A 26,415-nucleotide genomic window follows, 5' to 3' on the forward strand; every position below is an offset into this window, starting at 1 on the left:
ATTACCGACTTCTGTCGTTTGCTTTAGCATGAGACAACTGCAGGTCATGATTGCTTACATACTCCTGCGACGTGAGTAAATGACTCTTGAACCACTTGAAAACACAAGTTCAATTTCACTAAGTAATTTCACAAAATAAGTTTAAAGTCGCACAAAAATCGGTTGAATATATATTTCTAAGAATCAGTAATAAAAAATGCAGAGATTTGCTATCTCTTCCCCAGATTATTTTGCCAATGCTACAGTAGAATACTCAAATACTTTGAAGCAAATGCAATTAATTTTAGTTAGTTGTTGTAGGAATGGTTATATGGAAGGGATTTCCAGAAATTACTCCAGTCGATCGAAATTTTTTACAACAATTTACAATAGATTTTCATTAGAATTCATCCTTGGAGCAGGCCAAATTGCTTCGAAATGTCCCAAAAATTACGACCCGTAGATGGAGCATAAAATACATGAACAGGTATCAGGAGGACGGCCAAATATGGTTAAATTGATCGGTATAATAAATATATGGATCTGTTTTATGCTCTTCCGGGTGTCGCACATACCCGCATAAACTTGACGTACCGTCGACTACAAGTGCCGTAGGGTATAATTAGGCTGAATCGGGGGGATTTACCTTTAATCCTTTTAAATGCGTAGTACGTTCGCCCAAACTTAAGAGTGTAGGATAAGAATAATAATAGCAACAGAAATTTGAAGGAGAAAAGAAAAATCCCATAATTTATAATATATATACCTGAACCATATATATTCATATAGATATTTATAAGGTAAATATTATTTAGTAGTTAGCACGTAGATATCTGTGGGTAATATTTGAGTAGTAAGTCCTATTAAGCCTTGCTTGGTGCTTATTAAAGAAATTAATTAATTCCTATTCCCTTTAGATCGTTCTAAGCACTAAGGCCTAAGCGCGTAATATATCAATTTCCTTATATGCCTTCGAATCTTTAGAGATTCATTTCTATATACTTTTTTTGCCATAGTTATGGTAAAATAAAATCATCGGACATGCGACATAGTTGCTAATATATACCTATATTCATGCATAATGCTGCGTTTAACGAATCAGTTATGTGTTGTTGCTTGAGTGTTAATCAATTGCACTGTTGTCTGAAGATCTATTAAAAAATGTAGGCGAAACGGTTAACATTCATTTTACTACAGTTGCGCTTTGTTGACTACTCCCGCACATATGGAGAGAAATCCTGCTCATAACAAACGACGTTATTAACATAACGTGCTGTGCATACCGTGAAAATCTAGAGTGACTATTTTTCGCCAATCTGCAGGATATCTATCTTAATTGCCAAACAAAAACAAGAAGAATCTAATGATGTCTTATATAGCATCCTCTAAAAAATTGCAACATTTTGAAAAAATCAAAAGCACAACTTAAGCGAAAAAGCTTGTATTCATTTTGTATTGACTGTACATATTTAATTCGAAGATCCAGAAACACACACTAGTTTTGCCGTGTTTTTATGACATATTCAGAATTGTCCTTTACCCGTTGAATGCGGACGGTAACCTAATCCGAAAATCAGAAATTAGAAAATATGGAAACCGATCCGAGATATTTTGTGCACTCCCTTGCCTTTTCTGTGTCAATCTATCACCTAAAGACTTTTTTTTGTCGATTCGAGTTAAATCAGCGACATTCGTGGCACAGGCATTCCTTTACCAGCGTTATTTACAAAAAGTTTTACTGAATCCAAACGGATAATAAAAAATAGATCGTATCCAAAACGCAGATCAAGCAAACCGATACAAACGACGATAAATTTGAATACACTTGTTTTTCTCGTTGGGTGTATTGGATATGAGTGGGCATATATAGCGAGCAGTGTGCACTAGCAGATCCTCCAACCCCAGCTGCTGTATTATCAGCTGCAACTGAGCAATGGCTGACTTTAAGGTAATGTTGACTTTTCATTGATTTCTTTAGAAAGCAACACTTACGTAATGAAGTCGTACAACACGCTCGGACAAATTAACATCTGATCAGTATTCAATATAAAATAAAAACATAGATTCGATGGCTGTAAGATGCCTTTGCAAATGTAGAACGAATTTTTCGTATTTAAATGTTGTTAAAAAGTATTTACTTAATGAAAACATATTCTGAATTAATTTTATATCTTTATTGTGCTCGCAAGTTAATGAAAATATTTACTATCATAGTAAATTTTGGTATCCTATTATACAAAAGCTTGCTTGCTGTTAGCAGTGAACAACATGTTAAAAGTTGGCAACACTGACACATAAATGTTAACTTGCGAGGGAGAAATCGTTAAATGTTGCGTATTGCATCCAAAGCTTTGCACTATGAAAAAGCCCACAAACTAGTAAGAAAGTGAACTTGATAGCAAGCTCAAGGTCATTTAAGAAAGCTGTGAAGTCGGTAAAAAAAAGTATTAACCCAGAAAAGAAAAACGATTTAGGTCACCTAACGAACTTTGCATTCTTGATTATTTCGATCATCACCAATTTTCAGATAAGCATTCAGATGAACGTACCAGTCTGATGGCAGAACAATTTCAATCTCCCTCCTGTAGTTCATTTTCGTATCAATTGCTTTGCCTCTCGCTCTTGTAAGAGTTCTTAACCCCATAAGACTTGACAGGGCGAAAGTGAACAGGGAATGGAAACATCGTAATAATAATCTCACAAGCTTCGCCGTAACTTACCTCAAACATCGATGTAACATTTCGCAAATATTTCTCTCAGATATACCAATGACTATATTTGCAAATTAAATTGGTAAGTGTTTGGGCGTTCATAGTTTGCCGATCTGCTTCTACATTCCTTTGCTTCCCCTTTAGCTATGCGAATATTTGTACCGCAGCTTTGGCTCATAACTGTTTAAGACATGGGAGAAACGTGAAAACAATTTCAACGTTGCTCCTTACTATTCCGTTCTAAATGTCAATCAAGTTCGCATTCGTATTAAATTTGCTTAATCAACCCCAATTATGTTAAGACAATTATATATAAAAACTTTTCTAATATATATCGCGCTAAATTAATACGTCTACGTAAATTGAAAATTTTATCATTTTTTCCTTTGTTCTATGTTAACATCACTTTACAAACAAATTCTCACATTATTGTCAATTATTCTTCCTGTTGTAAAATTTTTCAAATGTTCATGTTAATGTCGTTAAGTTGTTAATGCAGTTTTCGTTGTTTTCCTATTTGCTCGAAGAATTACAAAAGTTTTGCAGCACAAAAACAGAATGAACAGCATAAAATGTACATGACACAACGATAAAAGGAAAAGGACACAAAACTTGGCATCGCCACCAAGATGTACAAAAAAACACACAGAGAGGAGGCAGTGTACAGATTTAAAAAAAAAGAAGAAAGTTAATTAAGCTTTTATTTCGAAGCTGAAGTATTTTAACGAACTTTAAATACCCTACAGTGTGAAAGAGTTTCTTCGTCTATGTGAATACATATAATTTGGGAACAAAAATATTGCACCGCAATTACATTCTGCATTCCGTATCAGCTTGTCGACCTGACTTGCTCTGAGAGTTTCAATGAATAATTATACAGTTTTAATGAATAATTAAATCCGAAAAGGGAGGTGAAATTTGCGAAAGGCAGGCATTTCAAGTTTAATCGACGATTCAAAGACGAAACGAAAGGCGATATTTAGCAAAAAAGAAATTGGCTATGACCCCAAATAAAAATTGAAATTAATTTCCGAACCTGCGTAACAAGGCACTCAAGCATATTTACATACGTAACTCTTAGGCAACATCTTCTATCAGTGCCGAGTATAGAATCAGTTGAGCAATAATATCTACATGGCATTCAGGGTTCGATCGGTTATCATGGCGGCAATCATCAATAAGTGTAGCGTATTCAAGTTGTTTGCATCGTATGTTGTAATCGATTTTAATTTATTCTTCGAAATGGTTCCGCATCGTTGCTTAAACACATGCTGCAAATATTAAGTTTTCGTTGCTTGTAGATATTGCAACAACAAGTAGAGCAAAGCCGGGCATTTTGATTAAGAGCGAATTAAGAAAGATCAAGCAATGCGAAAGTTGTAACAGCGATGCAGTTCGTCTCTTTTAACACAGTTGAAGCAAACGGTTTTTAGCAATATCTGTGGAAATTAAGTTAAAAAAGAGTGGCATTTCTAACAACCATGACTCTAGGATGTTCTATTCTTTGAATTGCTTATGAAGATAAAGCCTACAATGGCATATTCAAGTGACTTTCTTCTTATCAGCTGTTGATTAACTACTCCCAGTTAAAATTTCTAAAGTGAAAATAACTTCGAAATGGAAATCAAAAAGTACTACTACTTAGCATCACACTTTTATTGAATATAGGCTTTTTTAACAACACCACGCACGTTACAAACTTTGCAAAAACACTTCACAACACGAAACCTTTAATTAATTCCATATTTATTTTATATTTTACATTTTTTTGCCTTTGGATTTAATTTTACGAGCATTTGACTTTACACTGGCTGCTTCCTTCTTAACATCTTTAGGGTCTTGCTGATTTGATGCCTTCAAAGGTTCACCGTCTTTGCTAACCTTTTTCTTGGTTGTTCTTGAACGAGGCGCCGCCTGTTTCACCAATGGATTGACTGATTTTCGAGGCAAGTTTCTGCCAGCTCTCTTTTTTGTCTTATTTTTAGATTGATCTATTTCTAATTTCGATTTTTTTGGATCAGGCTCAGGCTCAGGATTAGCATTTGGGACGACATGAGCTTTCTTGGCTTTAAGGGTTGGGTTGACAGAAGAATTTTTCGGTTTGATAATCGCTTCAGCTCTAGTTATTTTGATGGGCACAATTTCTTGTGGTGGCAGCGTTTTCCCATCTTTGGTTTTCTTTTTAGCTTCAGCCGTCAGAACCGGTTTGGGTAACTATACAATTCGAAAATAGTTTAAATCATAATTTTCAGTGCGCTATAGGTTGGTTACCTTTCGTTGTACTTTATCTTCTTCAGGTTTTTTAACTTTCTCCAGTCGCTTCGTTGCGCTGATCTTCTTCCTTTCGTTGGCAGCTGCACTTTTGGATAACTTAAAAGACATTTTAATTTTTTCTATTCGTCCCTCTTGAACAGCATTTTTTATATAATACTTCATTTGCGTTAGTAAACGCTTTTCATTCATCTCCGGGTATTCAACCATAATAGCTTTTTTAATTGCTGGCACAGAGGAGCCGTCTTTCTCTTTCAGCTTCAAAATGGCTCGATCCACTAATTCCTGCGTATCATATTTCTTTTTGGGCTTGCTTTTTTTTACGTTTCTCTCCGATAAAGGCTTACGTTTACCATCAACTGAGGAAGCCGATGTACTTGGTTTTTCATCAGTTATTATTTCGGCATCTTCATGAGCGTCTTCTTCTTCCGACCCATAAATTGAGGATCCAGAATCATCTTCGTTGTTTTCCTTCCCTAGACCGTTGAAATCATCTGTTTTCATGTTTTATTAGACACTACACATACAATAAGCGCAGATTATGAACAAACGAGCTGAAGCTCGTGTTAAGCAAGCAAACTATTTTTCTGCCTCGATGTTTTTCTAGAAGACATAACGGTTAACATGTCAAATTCAATGCTCAATGCACTGCAGAGCTGTATGTACATATATTTTTCATTTATGTACTTATAAACCATTAGACGTATCCTTACAAAGTACTCTATGCATCAGAGTTCACTCTACTGTGTTAAAACGTTGCATCCCAGCAATGTTAAAAATGTCATCATAGATAAACAAAATGCTAAAATAATCCTTTTTTTCTAAATAATTTACGCCATTAAATTTCAATGTTGAGAAATATTAAAGTGAAGTTGGCATGTATTTATTCTTCTCATTGGTTATATTGCTCGCCCAAAGAGGACCATTAATCGTCCCCTTTAATTCTAATGGGGACGCTGTTAAACTGTGTGAAATAATAAAAAAATAGACATATTGCAACTTTCGTATATATATATTTTATGAATAAATGAAGAATGTAGAACTTTTAATAATAGACGCAAGTCCCCTATCAAATCTATTGCGTGAGTTTGTATATCTCCATATAATATGCGCCATAAAAGCAGATGTGAACTCGATTGGGCACCGATCGGCTTTGTTTTATTGAGCGATTTTGAAATAGCAGTGATGATGCCGTTAGCTGGTTTTTTCCTTTACATCGTTTATAAAAAAAAATCCCCGTTGTTGGAAATGGAGAGAACAGAGAGAGTTGCTTTCAATAAATATTTCCCACCATTCTGTTACATGCAAACATTTCCGACCATTCTGTTAAATGGAAATGGCTAATTGATCGAAATGATAAATGATTATCTCAATTTATTTCATTTGCATATTTATTTGTATATTTTTGATCTTTTTCCATTTTTTTGATAATTACTCACAGCGTAAAAAAAGAGAATTTCATCGTTTGATCAAATATTTCATTTCCATCTGTTTTCGATTGTTTTCTAAAAGTAAAAGAAAGCTGCAGTTGCTAATATATTTCTGTCCAAAGTACTCCATGCTACGTACTTCGAGCGTTTGGAAAAATAGTGCCGGAATTGCTTAATTACTCCAAATTTGTGAATATGATTACCATCGGCAATTATTTACTAAGATAATTCACTTCATTTTCTTTACAAGCAAAACCATTACTTTCAAAGGAAGCAATATACAAAGAAAATTTTTCAACATTGTTAGATTATATAAAAGGTATAAAGCTTTGACGTCCAAAATAACATAATTAGACAGGGCTAGAAAAATGGTGCTAAATTATGTGTAGCACACGTTCAAACCTTCTCATACAATGAGCCCTTGAAGATTTTTTTCTGCTTTTGAGAAGTTTCAAGTCCTACTTACCATCTAATCCTTAAAAGTATGCATGAATGTCTCCAAATTCGTTTTGTATGTGTTCTAAGGATTCACTACATAAAAGAATATCGTCGTGAAAATAAATATTCTCAGTACGTGAATCTTAGATTACCAAAATTCATTTTTTATGTTTGTTAAAAGCCCTAAATTAGTTTTAGCAATCAATAAATGAAAATGTATTGGAATGTTGCTGCCCTTACTCAGTGTGAGTCCAAAATAGGGATACATTTGATATTGATGGATATTGTTAAACTCTGATAATTCAAAGCAATTCGACTAGAGGAGAACGACTTCTCCAAAGTATTCCCTTAGAAGGTTTTTCTATTACATGCAAATGGAAACTTATCCATACAATTAATTATTTTATTACTTACGAAGCTTTTTTATGCAATCATTTTGACACACCGCTTCTAAAAGCCACAAAGTCCAGAAATGAAATCACTCGAAATTTTCGTTTTTTTTTTTAATTTTAAGATACATTACTTTTTACATGTTTACGTTTGTATTTATTTTTTATTATAATGGGCAGAAAAACCGAACTGAAAAACTATTTGTGTTACGATAACATTTATATAATAAGCTAGTTTTGTAGGTTTTTGTAGATAAAAACTTGAAATTAAAAACAAAATTTAATTATAAAAATTCCGGTAACTGTAATTTTTAAGCATAGCTAATACTCGTTAACAATGATTTGGGAACATGGAAACAATAATTTTTTTTACGATTAAACTTCTTCACATTTTGGAATGCAATCTTTATTCAAATTTTAGTGTAGCCTTTGATATATACATGTATATCAGATGCAAGGAAAAATAAACGAAATAAAGAGAGATATGGGAAATTTTGGTATGTGAATAAAGTAATAAAATTTTGATTACAATTTCTTTTTAATTAACAGACGTGAGGTTAGACAGAATATATTCATTAAAAACTATTGAATATAAACTTTGAATATAATTTAATAATAACAAGAAAACACAAAGTGCCTTTAAGCACATTTATTGCAGCAAATGCTACATACACACACGCATTAATGAAATCTTGACCAGCGCACTTAAGCAAAATCGATTGTTTAAAAGTACAGAAGTTTTGAAAGTTATTTATGAAGACATTTTGATATTTCCTGTTTTACTAGTCAGAATTATATACAAGTTCGTGTCGAGAAACTTTATAACTCAAGGAAAAATTCAAATGCAACAATGACTTTTCCCATATGTTTCGCTCGATAATAACACTTAAAATTTATAATATTGTTGTTTGCGTCTATAAATGGCTATAGATATATAGTTATTGTGTTTACATAGGAAGAAGGCTTTGCTCTATTTTCTTCCTATATATCCAAAGCGTGTTATCTATATATAACTACCCTAATGACGTGCGTCTCGAGGGTAGAATTCAGCCAATGTTGAGGCCGGTATACGTTTAAGCATTTCCTTGGGGAAGATACGCAACAATTGCCAACCAATATCCAAAGAATCAAAAACAGTGCGGTTCTCATAGTTACCCTAAAGCAAATAGGAAACCTTGATAATTCCAAAAGTTGATGGTATTTAGTTTGCCTACCTGAGCAATAAAGTTCTTTTCGAATTTAGTTAAGAATTCCAAATATAATAGATCATCAGGTGTCAAAGCCTCCTCGCCAACGACCGCCTTCATGGCTTGTACATCTTTGCCGATTGCATAACAAGCGTATAGCTGATTAGAAACATCTGAATGGTCTTTTCGGGTCATACCCTCACCAATAGCGGATTTCATAAGACGTGATAGTGATGGTAATACGTTTACGGGCGGATAAATTTGTCTATTATGCAATTGGCGGTCGACATATATTTGACCCTCAGTAATATATCCAGTCAAATCGGGAATTGGATGAGTAATGTCATCGTTGGGCATAGTCAAAATTGGTATTTGTGTAATTGAGCCATTACGGCCTTCAACTCGACCAGCCCTTTCGTAAATTGTAGCCAAGTCGGTATACATGTAACCGGGGAAGCCACGACGACCAGGCACTTCTTCACGAGCCGCCGACACTTCACGTAAAGCTTCAGCATATGAAGACATATCAGTAAGAATGACAAGTACATGCTTTTCACATTGATACGCCAAAAATTCTGCTGCAGTCAAAGCCAAACGAGGCGTAATAATACGTTCAATTGTAGGATCGTTAGCCAAATTTAAGAATAAGCAAACGTTTTCCATAGATCCGTTCTCTTCAAAGTCTTGCTTGAAGAACCGGGCCGTTTCCATATTCACGCCCATAGCAGCAAAAACGATGGCGAAATTATCCTCGTGATCATCCAAAACATTTTTGCCAGGAATCTTAAAAAGAAAAATCAAGAAACAAATTGAATCCATGCAGAATTACACGTCGAAGCAAAGCTACCTTAACCAAACCGGCTTGACGACAAATTTGTGCGGCAATTTCATTATGAGGCAAACCGGCTGCCGAGAATATGGGAATCTTTTGACCACGGGCAATTGAATTCATTACATCAATCGCTGATATACCTGTCTGAATCATTTCCTCGGGATATATCCGAGACCATGGATTAATCGGCTGGCCCTGGATATCCAGAAAATCCTCAGCCAATATCGGTGGACCTTTATCGATAGGTTTACCAGAACCATTAAACACACGTCCCAACATATCCTCCGATACGGGGGTACGTAAAATATCGCCCGTAAATTCACATAAAGTATTTTTAGCGTCAATACCAGAGGTACCCTCGAACACTTGCACCACAGCTTTCGAACCGCTCACTTCTAACACTTGTCCCGAGCGAACAGTACCATCTGCTAAACGCAATTGGACAATTTCGGCAAATTTTGGAAATTTTACTTCGTCCAAAATTACCAAAGGGCCGTTGACACCAGATACGGTTTTATAGGCTAGAAAAAGCGTTTCAAGACAAAGATTTTAGAATTAAAAAGTAGGAGTTCTATGACGAATGCAGAATTGTTTTAAAACGGGAACACTGGCATTTTATTTAACATTATTTACACAAAAAATAATTAAATCGTGTGCCGACATGACGGACAGTAAGGATTGATACTAATTTAAACTATCAAAAAGCTTCTAAAAGCTTATACTAAATCTATGTATTTTTACCTATTCTCTCTAAAGCTCTTTGGCAACTCTAAAGTTGATCACATGACTGAAAAGAATAATATAAAGACAGCGGTGTAACTTTGTACATAGTTTATGCTCAATATGCATGAAAATCAATATTGTTATGCAAAGACTAATAAAGATAAAATAAAGTGGAAGTTTTCCCTTTCAATATAGTCCATGCTTACTCCATATCACAAACGGATTTTGGCAGAAATTTGTCCATCTAAAAACAAAATATTTTTCCATTTCTTTTTCTTTCGACATTTTTGAGCTTTTTTCGCAGGAAAACAAACATGGCGACTATAATTTAGAATTTTTCTTTAACGACGGTCATCTTTTTCTGTCTTGTACTTATATACTTACTTAATCTTGGCTGGGATATGAAATCTCTTGTCACAGCAAGGACATGTTCTTTACTGGCTGGATTCATTTTTCAACTTTTCTCCCTTTAGGAGCTTTCAAGTTTTATATCTGATAGGCAGGCACACACACACACACCACTTATTGGAGAAAAGAATTTGTAACCTTATTTTCAATGGTTCGCACGAAGTTCTTGTTTATTATGACAAAATTTGTGGAACGAATTATTAAGATTGTGGGCACTCTTGATTTGTCTTTTGTCTTTTACTACAATTTGTATACTTTTTCCAATCGATCAAATTTATTTTTTTAATGAATGAATGTCCGTGATGCACTGAGAGAAATCTTATTTCAACTGACAAAATAGAAAATGATATGTCACTCACTCACTCACGTGCTGTCATGTGATTGAATGAGCGTTAGAGCTGCCAAGGGTTAAAAGTAAATATTTACATTGCAGCATTTAGCAGCCTTTTAGAATCCTTTTATGCACTAGACACTTTAAATATAAATGCGATGCACTATTCCGGACGGACCGATAAATTCTTCTATTGAAAAAAACAAATTTTTTTTGGTGTGTTTTACACCAAAATTTGTTTAATAGAGCGTGTAATAAACTGGGAATTGAATAAATACGTCAATTACATTTTTCACTTCCTTACATCTCCTGATAATTCAACCATTACTTAGCTTTTGAAGAATGTCAGTTATCAGATTAAGTTAAAAATGTAAAATTAACTTAAGAAACGAATATAGTGCATTGAAATATCTGTTGAGCAGATATCAGTTTGGTTTCAAACGGATACATTCAAAACTCGGTACCTCTCAAAATTTTCACAAAAGGGCGTTACTCTCAAAAATTTTCGCAGGTAACTAGGGACGAGGGATTTGCGTTTAGTACAACAGGCTTATTTACAAGCGACTTATATCATTATTCGTTTCGTTTTCATTTGTTCGTGCTATGTTGATAAGATTAAACATTTCGTATTGCTACGGCATTTTTACAACGCTGTATGAGTTAGTAAAATTTTAGCTCTGTTATAAACAGAAGCGATCGTCTCATTTAGTGTCAGTAAAAATGTTCTGTGTGTTGTACGTAGCTAATTCGTTAACTTCTGATATCAGTTGTTTTACTTAAATTGTTTTTGTTAATTTTATTTTACATAAAAAATTTTTACTGTTGCGAAGTATTGTTGTTGTGCTTTTAAAATAAAATCTTTAGCTGCATAAATCACCTGTAAGCAAGCGGAAAGTTTCTCTTATATATATTACTGCAGTGCGAAAACCATTTTTTTTTGTTTTTTACAATAGTTATGCATTTAAATGCCACGTATTCTCTTAAAAGAAAATGTGTAACTTTTTTGATTGACCTATTTTAGAAATAACGGGATAGAGTGTAGTGTGTGTGGCCTCTTAATAATTCCTTTGAAGTAATTGTTGCCAACTTACTTTTGGCGCTTCTTAGTTATTCTTTGGCAAACAATTCGGCATGAGTAATGCATGCTCTAATTATAATGTGAAACTTGAAAATTGTTGTTAATGATGTTGTTGCATATATTCCTTCACAGCATCTTTTATCTGTGAAAAAACAAATAGTGAAAACTAATACGTTTGAATAGATCGTTCTGGCTTTTGAAGAGTTAGTTGACTCTCCCGGTAGTCGAATTTACTTTGCGCTCTCATTTCATTTACTTACTCTCTTGTAAATACAAATTATGTCGATAAAAATCTTTCTATTACCTTTTAGATTACAAAGGTACCAATCCCTCGAAAACAACCTACTTGCCAGTGTTATTGAGTGCTTTTGCTTTCTTACCTTCTTCTTGTTATCAGAAAGAAAACAGATCTAGGTATCAATCTTCTTAAGATGCACAAAGTTGTTGCAAAAAATTCATGACTATTGGCTTTGCAAAGACTAACGTACGTACGTAACGCTCTTAACATTACGTTGTAGGAAAGGAATATATTGAAGTTCTGACGAGTTTATTGGCGGCTTTAGTAAATTCTCAAAGATAACTTCTCGATTCAACAACATCAAGCGTTAATTTACACATATGTGCACATATTTCAGCATTATTAAATTGAAACGTGGAGGACGTATTTCGAAAAAGAACCGTCCGTATTATGACTCAGCAGCAAAACGGTAAATATTAGTAAAAAATCATGTAAGGTTCCTGATAAGACGAAAACCAAACAAATCTAGAAGAACGAATAGTAAATACCCTTCATAGGAAGCAGATATTTTTCATACAAAAGATATGAAAGTTTTTCTTTTTTCTTTCCTATTTTGTGTAACACAATCTTTTCAGTGCGTTTACTACGAGCAGTAACAAAGCGCACATGGCGGTATCTTGCTTAAACTTGTCTTGTAAATATCTTTTACTTACGTCCAAGTTACGGACGCTCTTATATTGTGTTCCACGCGCAACTTGTTGTCACAATTTTACAATGTGGCAGTCTTATTGGATTTGACAGTTCGTTTTGTGGGCCAAACTACATTACAATATTTATATGAGTAAATTGCGTAGTTATGCTGCATGCTAACGATTATGTGTTATACTGTTTGGAGAATTAAATTCTTTTTCTTCTTTTTTGTTGGTATGATGGCCCCGCCAAAGACGGTCGTAACATTTTATTTACTCCCATTATCAAATCGTATTGACGAGACTTGTCCGCATTATTCCTGGCTGTAGTCCCTTGTTCATACTTCATAAAACTTTATTTCATCAAAAAGTGGGACGCATACTCTTACTTGTTTACTTGATTGTAACTATATGTTTAAATTCTCTGTTCAAATGAGCTGCTTAGTTAGTAAGATTCAGAGAGCTTTTATAGAAGTTGTGAATAATTTTTACGACGACTTGACTGAGATTTTTAAATGAAAAACAAAAAAAAATTACTTAGTGAAATGCTAAGAGCAATGTAAAAATAAACTTGCGTCACACATTGTTAATTAAAAATAAATTTTGTGTAAAAAACAGGCCACGGAACTTGTAAACAAATTTAAAAAATATTACTATAATTAATTTTTGCTTTTGCTTTGCCAAAAAAAGAACATTATTTTAAAATTAAAAAGTAAAAAATTATAATTTTAAATATATAAATTATAAGTCGATAAAATTAAAAAAGGTGCGGATTAACCGAAAAACACATTAAAATGCTAAAAACAAAAACAAATGACGAGAAAGCCGATACTCTCTTGACAAAAAGTCTAGTACCCATCATCGATCTGGCTCATTGTGGTAAGTTCACAATTTATATAAATATAATAAAAAAAGGAAGCAAAACTAATTAAACTAAGAATATAGATAGATAAACTCATTATGTACAATTTTATTATATGCTTTATTAAAATCAAGATATAACAAATTATTTTCATCCGATTCGAAACAAATGATCCCAAAGTATAACACACCATATATGTAGCGTAGTTGAGAGAGTTTTCATTACTTATCAGTAATTTGAGTGAGAAAAAGTGTATTAATGTTTAAAAATATGAAGACGAGCGAACAGCATTTGGAAATCATACCAAACGGATTATCAAGGCTACCGTAGAGAAAGAAGAATAGAAAGCCTATTTATATTTTTTAATATTCTTATTATTTGTATTTCAAATCTCAGTTAATTATTATGTACCTAACGACACTGTAGATGAAAATGGAGAAAACTAATCAGTTTTAATGAGATTGGCTGGACGTATTTTAATAATAGCAATAACAAAATCATGCATTTGACGAAATTTACATGTGTGTGGAAATTAATTTTTGTGTGTAAAAAACTCTTCACCAAATACGCTAAAAAGATTACCGCAAATGAATTGCTCTCGAGAAGATACAACCGCATGTCCTATCTCTCGATTGCTAATTTCTCTAATAAACTAACAGATGTGTTTACAAAATGTTTATACATATTTAAAAGCATTCTCAAAGACAAATACGTTTAGTTATTTAGATGGATATGAGGCTGAGAACGACTCGAAGGGTTTCATTGCTTTGGACAAGAAATTAAATGTTTGAGATGCTACTACTCTCTACTCTTAACTGTTAACTCGGTTATAGAATTATAAAATTATAAAAAAAACGTCGTGCTCTAGCATAAAATCTTCAAGAAAAGAGAATGGGAAAGGCTTTGAGTATATGGAAGGCCAGCTACATTACTCCGGTATTGTAGGCTAACCATATCTACGATGTTTTTCAAAATTTTCAATACGCTTTTCTCGAACGACGATTCCTCAAAGCGACAAAGAGCGTAAACTCCACAAATTTTCGCTTTTTATGCGAATTATTAACAATATCTTGAAGTCAAAGCGCGTAGGGTATCTTCGATATATTATTTAAACATTGCTTAATGACAAATGATTCTCTTCTTTTCAAAAATAGCCCCCTTACGTCTAAAGACTTGTCAATCACAAAAAAGTCAATATTTTTAAATCCTCTACCATTAGTCCATTAGTAGACATGTAGATGAAGTCATTTTTATACCCACCACTGTAAGATGGCCGGATACTCATTCACTATTTTTTCATAATGTATGTAACACCCAAATAGAAGGTTCAGAAATCCTATAAAACGTATATTTCCTTGATCAGTGTGAAATCCTGAATTGATTTAGCCATGTCCGTCCGTCTGTGCGGTGCTTGTTGTTGGCACTCTCCTGGTCGCATAAATGAAGATATCGACTTCAAATTTGATAGAAACATTGGAAGGCCTTGCACGCGGGTTAGCATTGAAAACAGACTAAATTGGTTAGAGCCGAAGCTTGCAGAGTATAAACTGAACACAACACCGTTTTTCTTAACAAAAATTTGTGAGTTTTGCTCTGAAAAAAATATTCGAACGAAGCGGGTACTTCGAGTAGGAATAGGATGCACAACCCAGCCCAACATTTTTTGGAATCCCGAATAAAAAGAATTTATTTGCTGATAACTTTAATTTAGTTGCCGTTCTCCCCCAAATTCAATAGAAAAAATACGAGCGTATAGTGAAAAAACATTTCTAAATCGTTTTAATGTCATAGCTATTCTTTCGTCGCAAGCAAATCAACAAAATTGCCACACAACGACATACGTTAATTTTGTTGCTAAACAAAAATCAATTGAACAGTGCGCGCTCTATTGAACATTATACTCTTTTATGCAGTTCATATCCCCGTGTTTATTATACTACATTATTATATGTCGGTATTGTTCAGTGCAATTGCGGTAAATAATAATTGTTTTTTAATTTTTCTTTTGTTTTTTTTTAGTATGGGCTTTAATGGGGTTTAGAAGCAAAGCAAGCTATTCAAAAATAAAACTTTTACTAACTTCGAGTTTTTGCAGTCATCATCTGAAAATTAAGGCAAAAACAACTGCTAGAGACACCATAATGCATATATAATTTATACATTAGTAACTGAGAACTGGAAATTAGTTACCAGTTCGAACTTGAGTTGCGGAAAAGTTTGATTTGCAATAGCGTTTTACTTACAGAGCTTTCATGTCCAAGCCCAGAAATTGGTTCATTGCCTACATCCATAACGAAGAAAATGCTTTATAATTTTTATGCATCAACTTAAATGGGGGATGAATTGAAGATTTGCCATAAATATATTGGGGTGGGATGACCAGAAAAGGCTTTATGAACAATTAATACCTGGTTTCTATAGCCTGCAAGACTCCTGCTTGCTACAGCGAGTCTCTCGAAGTAAACGAAAGTATTCATGATAAAATATCGTGATACTCATGGATGTTAAGATCATGTGCGATTTTTGTAATTCTCATGTATCGGTCAGAGGCAATAATTTAATGTTTTCCGTCCCGTTTTTCTGATTTATTTATTTCTGTTGTGTTTTTATCAAATGATAATCGATTGCAACGGCACGTGAAGCTTTTATGATAGGCAATGACTCTACGAACGAAGTAGCAGCGATTGAAGTCGTGATCGTAAGCTTGCAATTAAAATTCCTTGATTCTTTCACATCTTACCCGTTGCTTTCTGAAATTTTATCAACTTAAGGAACTTAAAAGATGTATGCAACATATACGTAAATAATTCTCGGGATTGAATTAGAAATACATTTTAAAACTTATACCGTTGATGTTTCCGGTGTTTTTATATATTATAGATCAATTTCGTGAGTAATAATTATGTAACAATTGGGTATACTACTTATATAACATAAGTTGACCGAATTCGATTCGTGGCCATGAGCAAATTAAAAAAAGTTTATTTTGTATCGAAACGTACGGTATTCGCTGTTAACTGCTGCAGGGGCTCAAAGGGGGGAAAATAAAATCTATCCATAATTTAAAAAAAAATTAAAATATTATAGGCTAAATTCTCTCTCTCCCTGTCTCTGGCTTTATGATTGCCGTTATTGCTTTTCTATTATATTACATTGTTATTTATATCGGTTTTATGAACTTCTTTTTCTTTGCTCTTTTTTTGTTTTGTTTGCATTGCAATTAAACTCTTTTTTAAAATTGAATTTATTTATGCTCATAAATTAATCATAATATTATAACTTTACGTCTTTGGTTATAACATGTGTTCACCAGTACGCTCGCATTCATGGCCTATTGATTATATTTCAACTATACCCTGAAATTAGTTCATAAGCGACTAATGACTTATTAAACGGTACGGTTTCCATTCTTCAATGAATGGAGTCCGCAAACTGTGTGCACCAATTAGTATAATAATCATAAGATCTTTCGTGAGCTTTACTAAAAGAGCTATTGATCGATTTGATTTTGAAACTTTGTATACGAACATGCCTAAGCATGTCAAACACTTTAAAAGGACAAATATTTAAAGATAAAGAAAAATGGAAGAATAGCGGGATGTACAGTACAACAACACTGTCTGTGAGAAGTCTCAACTACGACATCTCCTATAAGTTTTATGGAAATAATGTCGGGACAGGTTTATTTTCTTTTCACAAAACTCCTACTTAATAGAGCGTTAGTGCTAAGGCCAAAAACCGATACCCACAGACTGCTGCAGCAGCTCGTCGTGTTTGGTTCGGGTTCATATCACGAAAGGCAAAAAATATAAAAGAGAAACATTTTCTATGGATAGAGTGCAGAAATTTCGACTCACGATATCTTTTCAAAAAATAACACCTACTTTCTTTTACGGACAGAAGATAATTAAAAAACTTTATTTTTCTTATCAAGTTAAATAAATTGCACGAGGAAAACCTGAAAAGCAATTCAAAGAAATACTTGAAAAAAACCACATAAATGAAACCACATTTTAGCTGTTAATAAATTTCAATAGCTGTCATTTCGAAATACCTATTGTATTGATTTTGAAAATAACTTTTAAATAGGAATTTAATCATTAACTTGAAAATCTCCCCACCTTGTTTTCGTATTTAGCTTTGTCAAGTGTGGAGAGCGATGGCACACTTGCATACGATATGCGGATATGTGTTTTCTCATTTAAACAACCTACAGGCATAGATACTCGAATTGGATTGCACTGTCGTACACAGATAACATAAGATTATCAATGTATTGAATAAACAATAATTTATACATTCATTCATAAAAATATTAATAACACGTTACAACATCGCGCCATTGTTTTGAGCGGAGCCATTGACGTTTATCTGTAACGTGTGAGCGAGTTAAATAAATCTCATAAATGAGATAGATGACGGGCACTTTTCTAAGGCTAGAACAACTTACTAGGAAATTGATAATTAAAATTTTAGTCAACTGCAATTAGTAGGAAAAATACTTGAGCCGAGCCTTCCATGGTATTTCATCCTTACTTTTCAAGCCTAAGTAAAAAGAAAAAATGTAAATGTAGTAAATGTAGTCTTTCTCAAGGGTAGCAAGCTCGGTATATCGCGAACGAGTTAAGCGGGGACTACCCTAAATCTGCCTCCCACGCCTGATATGAACGATATGATCGTCATACTATACTAAATACTGACACGATCTTATTTAAAGCCTAGCGGCTTTTTCTTATTAGTGCTTTAATTACTTTGCCTTATTCAGAATAACAAAGAAAGAAGAAATACTTGCACACACTTGCATGCCCCCGAAATGGAAGTAAGGGGATGCCATTGATTCTTTATCTGTGCACACACTTGTTTCCACTTTCCAATCAACTTTTGAATGCTTCATTTTGCCACCGTTTTCCTTTCATATGCCTTGCAACAGGATCGCAATGCTCATATATTGGTCATACGTTGTCTAAACATGCGTATGACCAAGTGCAACTCGAGAAGAGTTCACTGTGAAATTACCATTTGCTTGTTCGTACTCGAATCCATATGTCCACGTATACACTTTATTAGGAATACATTAATACTTTACTAGTATATAAGAAGTCAAAAAAAGTCGACATTCGTAGTGCTACGACCTCTTTCATCTCAACTCTTTTTTATTTATTAGTTTCTGAGTGCAAGACCATTTGAGGAGGTTTAACTTAATTATCATTACTTATATCATTTAGTTTTTAACGTAGCACAAACCGTTCAAATCACATTTCCAGAGGCCTTGAAGCATATATAAACACATTAGCTGCGTTTGATTAGGGTGAGAATCGGAATCGTTTCAGCTCTGTGTGTTTTTTCTTTGTCTGCATTTTTAATACAAATAATGACAAGCAATCAAGCAGAGTCAAGGCAATAGATGAAAAACTGAAGGGCTAATGGAAAAAATAAGCACATAAGTAAAGTTGCTAAAAACTGGCGCTCGGCATTAAATGCCGGTATATGGAATCTGACTCAATATTCATATATGAAGCAACTGTTGCATTTTGCAATTGGACTATATATAAAAAACGAATATAATACCCCTATTGATTAGGTCCGATCGAGTGTCAAATGGATTCCAGAATGAAATTCCGTCCAAGGTAAATGTAGCTTTCTTATGCGGTTTGTAAATACGCTAATTCCTTCATAGATATTTTCAAATTTAATGACTCATAATTTAAATGGAAGTGCTGAATAAATAATTGATTATTATTTTAATTAGTAACGATATTATTTTGCTTATAGCTGCCAGTAAAGTACCTTGTGTTTAAATATGTAAAGTAAAAATTAAAAAAAAAAAAAAAAGAAAAAAAAAAAGATAAACAACAACAAGAACAACATACAGAGCAAGCGAATTCAACTCAACGTAAGTTAATCGAAGAGTCATTGCAATAACAACAATAATAGTAAAAACAAAGACTACATACTAGCATAACAACCAAAACAACCAAAAGTATTAAATACATACTGACACTGACACGATAACACTCAACTCGTTTAGTTAGTTGGCTTCTATTTCTAGATATAAATACAAAATGTATAAAACAGTCAAAAGGAAGATATAATAAACACATAACGAGAATCATGATAACAAACAACCATAATAACATATACAACACACGTTGTAACACGTAATTACATACGAGCATTTTCGTTGTCGACATAGAAATATTATTTTGTAGTCAAGATCAGCCATCACAGCTGTGTGATATGGCGGCGAATGAAGATAAACATTTTTTAGATTAATTTTTTTTCGTTTTTCCATTCATATGTGGTGGAGAGTTTTTTGAGAAAAAATGTGTGTACGCTTATAATTAAAGATAAATTACAGTAAAGTATATCACATGATAAATTAACTTTTCATATTCTTAATTTTAAACACATATGATTAAAACCGGTAACAATCGGAGTATGATCGGAATAAAAATAAGATAAAGTTAATATTTCACAAATCTTAATTCTTAGTTAGGGTAATGGGCAATGGACGCATTTAATGTTGCCTACGTTTAAGAAATTTTATCTTTTTTTTCCCCCAAAGTTAATCGTACTTCATTTCCCGTTATATTATTATACATTATAGGCACTGAAGAATGCCCCGTGCGATCTGTGGTCAACCGAGTGGGGCAACAATTGCACAAAGCTCTCTCTGAAAAGGGTTTGGCTTTACTGGTAAATCATGGAATTGCCGATGAAAAGGTTAGCGTTTGGTCAGTTTGGTTATGATGTACTTAACCAAATAATGATGCAATAAGTTTCGAAGAATGTCACGATTGTTTTCCTATTACTTGATTAATTAGTTGAAAACCGCTTGGGATCATTTGGATGATTTTGTCGATTTACCCACAGATGTTAAAGAACACTACATACGTACTGGTGAGGATAATCATGGTTACGTGAGTCCCGGCTTGGAATGTTTCGATGGAAAGATCCCCGAACTTAGACACGCTTTCAATATTTGTACGCTAAACGCCAAAGATCTGCCCGAAGAACCTTTACCAGGATTTGCTGATCATATATCGACATTAGCCGAAGATTTTAAATCTTTAGCTCGTTTTCTTTTGCAAGCTCTGGCGATATCATTCGACATACCACAGACATTTTTTCTGGAAAGACACTCACATATGTTATCCGGCGATCATGATAACGAAACCACTCTGCGTTTATTATACTACCCGCCAGTAATAGAGGAAGATGAAAATGGTAAAAACGAATTCATTAAAGGTCATTGCAAATACAGTTATCAACGTTGCGTTACAAATCTACCGGACTTTCGCCCTGAATACAATCCGCGCGATGACTTCAATGAAATAGACGGTGACAGCAACCGAATTGACGAATTAAACCAAACCACAGAACGTCGTCTGCCAAATGGTGAGATGATACGTTGCGGTGCTCACACCGATTACGGTACTTTCACTCTGTTAGCTCAGGATTCAGAAGGCGGTCTAGAAGTAAAACTAACTGGAACTGAAAAATGGCAAAGACTCGGACACTTACCCGGCGCAATACTTGTTAATTGCGGTGAAATATTAACAATATGGACACAAGCTAGATACCTTGCGTTGGTAAGCGGTAGTTGACGAATTATGTAGAAGGAAAAAAATTTATTTGTTTTAATATTTTAGCCACATCGAGTGGTAATACCGGAACAAGAACATCTAAGAACCCGAGGTCGACATTCTATAGCGTTCTTTTGCCATCCAGGTAAATTTACAATAACATAGGAAAAGAGTAGCTCCCACACTCGGCATCCTTATGATAATTATCATTTTTTTTATTTCCAATCACGCATTCTCATAAAGTTCATTTATTCCCATCATTACGTTAAACGTTTTCAATCCTATTATTCATTGATCGTTCATTAAATTTAACAAAACAGTTCACAAGTCAACTCATCCTCAAATACTAAAAAGTAATAATTTGGGTCGATAATTATATACTTATTAAAAACAAATTTTTAGATAATTTAACATTGATATCCCCCTACGATTTGCCACTGCCTGCTGATGTACAAGATACTACCTGCAAAAAGACAAGAAAAAAGTCCTTTAAAGCGGCGAAAGAAAAGTAAGTTAATACGGGCAGAACGGTGTAAAAATCTCTTGAGCTTTCAGTTCTCTTGTCCCCTAGAATTCACTGCTTTATTAGGTATTTAGAACAAGTCACGGTTTTCAAATAATTACAGCATTTTGCTACCGTTTCATATACATAACTAGAGATTTGATGATATTTAAAAGACATAGCACATGATTCGGAGCATCGATCACGTTTCTTAGGTCACGTGCTCTCATCAATGTTCGCATATTGATGCAATTAACGTTTTACTCTATAAAATGATACCTTCTTACCCATTAAACTATTTATGTATTAATGTCATTAGAAATTTAGTTTCTATTTAAAAACCAAAGTTAGTAATAGTCAATAACTTATTCGTGTTTGTTTTCTATAAACAATGTTATTTCCGTGAACTTTGAGAATAGCAATGACTTTCCTTGAAAGCATTTTAGCAGTTAAGCGTAAGATGTAAAAATAAATTTATTTATTTGCTAATCTTTAGCGAGAAAAATAAAATTAGAATTTTCGTTGCTTAACTTCAGCCAATGTAGTTGGAAATCTAAAATGTCATGACGATCTACGAGAAGATTTTCTTTCATTGTAATACCTTGAATTAATTGTTTGAGATTATAAATATAAATATCCGATTTAATGAAGATCATAGGCTTGTTATGGAGAAAATCGAAAAAATGTGGATTGGAAGTTAAAAAGTAACCCAGATACAGATCGGAAAAACTGAAAAGAAACTAAAGTTTTCCGCCCAAGTTTACATCAATTTTAGACTGCCTGATACCCTGAGACCCTTTATTGATATATAAGACTTTAAAATATTGATTAATCATGTTATTTTTTTTTTTTTTTGTTTTTCTTTAAATTTCAGGGTCTATAACGCCTATCAGCTAATACAAAAGCGCTTTCGCGAGACTTACCAGAACCACTACACTTCGTAATTAATACTGAAATTGTGGCAGAGAAACGCCAACTAACTTAACAGAACTGTGTTTGTTTAGCTTTTCAGTCAGTCCAGTCAATAGTGTAAAAACAAGTTCATTCAAACGATAGAAACAAGTGATTTCTTAAAAATAATTTATATACCGATTTTTTTTTATTTTGCTTTATTTTCATACAGATATATGTATACAATAAATAGGCGTAAATCTATATGCACAAATATATATGTGCATAAGCGTATTCATAAGATAACACTACTTTATATAACTGGATAAATTCATGCAATGAGTGTACTAAGGATGAATGTATACAAACTGATTTTCACACTAACAACATATTTATAAACATATAATAACTGTTTTATATTCATTTTACAATTTCATGAACTATTGTTTGTTTTGACTACAAGTATATGCTTATTAACATAAACGGTATAAGATTTCCATCAATTTCTAAAATGACAGCAGAAAACCTTGTAGACTTTCATGCTACATTCTTTCTTTTCCTTTTTTTTTTTTTAGAATAATTTCTGTTAAGTTTTAAAATAAAACAACATTGATAAATGTATACATTTCTGAGATGAATTTTTTGTTTTCGACGCGGTATCAGATAACAACAAACGGTGAGATTTGGTTTCAGGTTCATTTGTTTAAATATTTTCTAATTTGTTTATATGTGCGTGCGCGCACATATAAGATATTTTATAAAATCTCTGTCAGTTAAACTTTAACATATTAACGTCCTATTGCGCAATAACTTTGTTTATTAACAAAACCTAATTCTGACTTATTTTTATCATTAACAGATTTCCTTACTCTATCTATAACACTATAACAATTGTGTAAACATATGCTATTGTTTGCTTGTATTTCGATTGTCAAAGAATGAATGAAACTTTGTGAAATTGCTCTTTCACGATCACCAGTAAAAACAAAGGATTCTTCATCAAATGCCTCGGAACTAAATTAAAAAAAAAAAAACCAAAATATTTCCTACCTACATCAGCTGTCTCAGTCAATCGTATCGCCTTATTCGTGCGACGGACTCCTTTTAGTCAGTACTAATTATAATTCGCCTTGAAGTAAACACTAGGTTTCTTCAAGCTTTTGAAACTTTATTTCAAGTAAAATAAGTTAAAAATAATAACGATTTGTAAGCAACCGTTCATATGCATTAAATAATTAATTATTAAAATAATCAATCATAATTTATATTGTTCTCTAGTATAATATATTTTCTAAAATTTGGCCAAAGTCAGTCAAGAAAATAATTATTTTAACAATGAGTTAGAGAAGTGAAGGGAGTCTTTTTTGCAGTCCCCTACTGAAATATGAATTCGAAAAAAATCTATACATTCTGAGGAGAATATATGAAAATTTTGTTTACTATTATTTAAAGAGTAGGCAAGTATAGGATGATTCGTGTTGTTCAGTCCATTTTATTGCACGTTCGAAAGTGAAGTAAGGAATACAGTTTACAAAAAACATCGCTTTATTCCTGTGCAAAGGGGCTCCTTCCTTTTGGGACTTTTATATGTACACTTTCAACTTCGCATCTCTTCATTTATGGTCTTGATGTTAGATTCTCCTTTGTTTCTTTAATATGAATTTTTTAAACAACTTCCAAGAGTGAATTCACATAAATGACTTTTTTTAAAGTATTTTGTAGGGCATATCTTAACAAACAGTACATTCACACATCAGCTTTGATGCGATCAACGTCTTTGACATGCAAAATAGTTTCAAAATGCGATATAAATCTGCCGATTAAATAAAAAGATTAGTGTAGCCACTTAACGTTAACCTAGTGGGGACACGAAGATGCATAGTTTAACTATGGCGCGATTCGTGGGTATTAAGAAATGCTGTTGGCCCACTATTTGTACTACACCACTCTGTTCCCTAAAAACTCGTCTGAATTATTTCGCTACATTGTTCTGGCAACCACTGTTCCAGTGGCTTTCAAGTGTTGGAGAAAACTAAACAGTGTTTTTGGTTTTGATTTTTCACGAAATGAAAGCAACATTTTTTTGCTTTTTGCACATATTCTTACATCCGGCATAGAACATTTTTACCGTCTGCTTAGCGTTCGCCGCCGCTTCACGTTTTCAACCAATTGACGGTTTTGTGTTCATACACGTCCATCCTTGCGTTTGCTTGGGTAGTCTGTCTTTCGTGATATGTTAAAAACCAGCAAACCTGAGAAATTACAAATTACAACAACAAAAGGATTGTAATTGACATATATATTTATATACATATTGGATATCTACTTTTCGACTTAATGGCAAAGGGGATGTTGATATGATGCGTCGGAGATAAAATGAAATTTGTACACAATCGTGTCTCGGACATAGAAGCGTTCAATAAACCAATGGAAAAGGCATCGTAAAGAGGTTAAAGAAAAAAACTTTCCCTAAGCGAATTCTACTTGAGTCCTCTACCCCCATTCATCTCGTGCAAGGCTGTTGGGTTATTTTTTCGATAAATTTCGAGTAAATCGAAATTTCGCAGCAAAAAACTCAATCTCGCAACAAAAATCTTTAAGTCGCGAGCATAGAGTTTTCTTACTTTCATTGCACTCGAAGTAACATTTTTTGGTTTTTTTTTTTTTAATTGTAGCCTAAGCACGTGTTTTAAGCATATTGTTTGCATATTGTACTTTCTTATCAACCTATTTAACCTAATTGTTATATACAAATATGTATGTTAGTGTTTTTATTTTAAAAAACTTGCATTAAAATTACAATATCTCTTGTTTCTTTTATGTGCATGAACATAAGTATAAGTGCGAGACTATGCAGGTATGTATGTTACACTTATGCAAACCTAAATGTTATTTTGTTTTTCGTAAATTCTACATACATACAACTATTTCCGTACTAGTGCACGTTTAAATATTGTTTTTTTAAATGTGTTTTCATGTCGAAAACAATAAAAACTTAAAAAGCTAAAAAACTTTTGGATTATTAATGTATATGTTGAGGTGATCAGATTTATTGGCACAAAAGGCAGAGCGTCCATTGAAAGTGGATAAAAGAAAGCTTTTGAGTACTCCCTCCTTGAAAGAATCCCTAAATTTTAAATACTACAGTCACCACTTTTCGTTTTGTCCCCACAGAATTTCAAGAATGGGATACGAATAATATAACCCCCTCTTATTAATTAGGCTTCAGAAAACAGTATCTTGAAAATAAATTTTCAAAAACTCTATAAACTCATAATTTTCCCAGCAGTATGGTGTAGTGTTGAAAAGTCTATTAAAATTTTTAAAATACAAATTCATATTTGTAAGATCCTACGTGGGACAGTATGTAAGGTATACAAGGACGGAAAAACGTTGTTGAGACTCACGTACATCAGAAGAAATCGAATGTGAAGTTATGCAGATGAACACGTGTTACGCATTGTATTCGTCCGTACGTTTTCCAAGCAAGACTTAACTTTAATGCGCCTGAGTCGACGAGTAGCTAAGTTAGTTTTCACGGGCTCAAATCTCATGTGCTTTGGATTGGTCGCAGCTACAGTGAGTTTTCAGTCGGTAAGGGCACAACACTTATCCATGGGGCACGCGCTAACGTAACGCGCTTTTCTTCTTTCTGACCCCCACCGTGTTACATGAATAGAAGATATCTTCAAATCATTGGTCATAATACAAAACAAAATTAACAAAATATCGAAACATGTACAAGAGAAGTTATTACTTTAATGTTCATTGTTTGTTGACATGAAAGTCATTAGTATTTTTTATAATTTTTAAATCCTTCTATGAAGAGATTTTCAAATTACCACAGCAATTAGCGTTATTAAGCTCAGT

General features: G+C 33.3%; 3 protein-coding genes across 5 annotated transcripts; 1 reads left to right on the forward strand and 2 right to left on the reverse strand.

Annotated features, from left to right (window-relative positions):
• Window positions 1-4,328: 4,328 nt before the first annotated feature.
• LOC119634935 (histone H1-II-like) lies at window positions 4,329-5,592 on the reverse strand. The gene is made up of 2 exons (XM_038029378.1): window positions 4,962-5,592; window positions 4,329-4,904 (listed from the first exon to the last, which is right to left on the reverse strand). The coding sequence occupies exons 1-2, from the start codon at window positions 5,463-5,465 to the stop codon at window positions 4,449-4,451; spliced, it is 960 nt and encodes a 319-aa protein (XP_037885306.1). The 5' UTR covers window positions 5,466-5,592; the 3' UTR covers window positions 4,329-4,448.
• Window positions 5,593-8,052: 2,460 nt separating this feature from the next.
• Window positions 8,053-10,657, reverse strand: LOC119634915 (V-type proton ATPase subunit B). Its single transcript, XM_038029347.1, has 4 exons — window positions 10,345-10,657; window positions 9,253-9,758; window positions 8,433-9,188; window positions 8,053-8,374 (listed from the first exon to the last, which is right to left on the reverse strand). The coding sequence occupies exons 1-4, from the start codon at window positions 10,409-10,411 to the stop codon at window positions 8,237-8,239; spliced, it is 1,467 nt and encodes a 488-aa protein (XP_037885275.1). The 5' UTR covers window positions 10,412-10,657; the 3' UTR covers window positions 8,053-8,236.
• Window positions 10,658-13,444: 2,787 nt separating this feature from the next.
• On the forward strand, window positions 13,445-26,262 carry LOC119635001 (2-oxoglutarate-dependent dioxygenase ecdK-like). Of its 3 annotated transcripts, XR_005247008.1 has the most exons (7): window positions 13,445-13,583; window positions 20,174-20,289; window positions 20,391-21,158; window positions 21,219-21,297; window positions 21,555-21,660; window positions 22,529-23,221; window positions 23,405-26,262. XR_005247008.1 is itself a non-coding variant. In XM_038029493.1 (6 exons), the coding sequence occupies exons 1-6, from the start codon at window positions 13,499-13,501 to the stop codon at window positions 22,596-22,598; spliced, it is 1,224 nt and encodes a 407-aa protein (XP_037885421.1). In that variant the 5' UTR covers window positions 13,445-13,498; the 3' UTR covers window positions 22,599-26,262. The 3 variants fall into 3 exon arrangements, 2 of the variants coding, with proteins under 2 accessions (XP_037885421.1, XP_037885422.1); XM_038029493.1 differs by having other exon boundaries at window positions 22,529-26,262; XM_038029494.1 differs by lacking the exon at window positions 21,555-21,660 and having other exon boundaries at window positions 22,529-26,262.
• Window positions 26,263-26,415: the final 153 nt, after the last annotated feature.

The sequence above is a fragment of the Glossina fuscipes genome, unplaced genomic scaffold (genome assembly GCF_014805625.2).
Source record: "Glossina fuscipes isolate IAEA_lab_2018 unplaced genomic scaffold, Yale_Gfus_2 3, whole genome shotgun sequence".
Taxonomy (NCBI): Eukaryota; Metazoa; Arthropoda; class Insecta; order Diptera; family Glossinidae; genus Glossina; species Glossina fuscipes.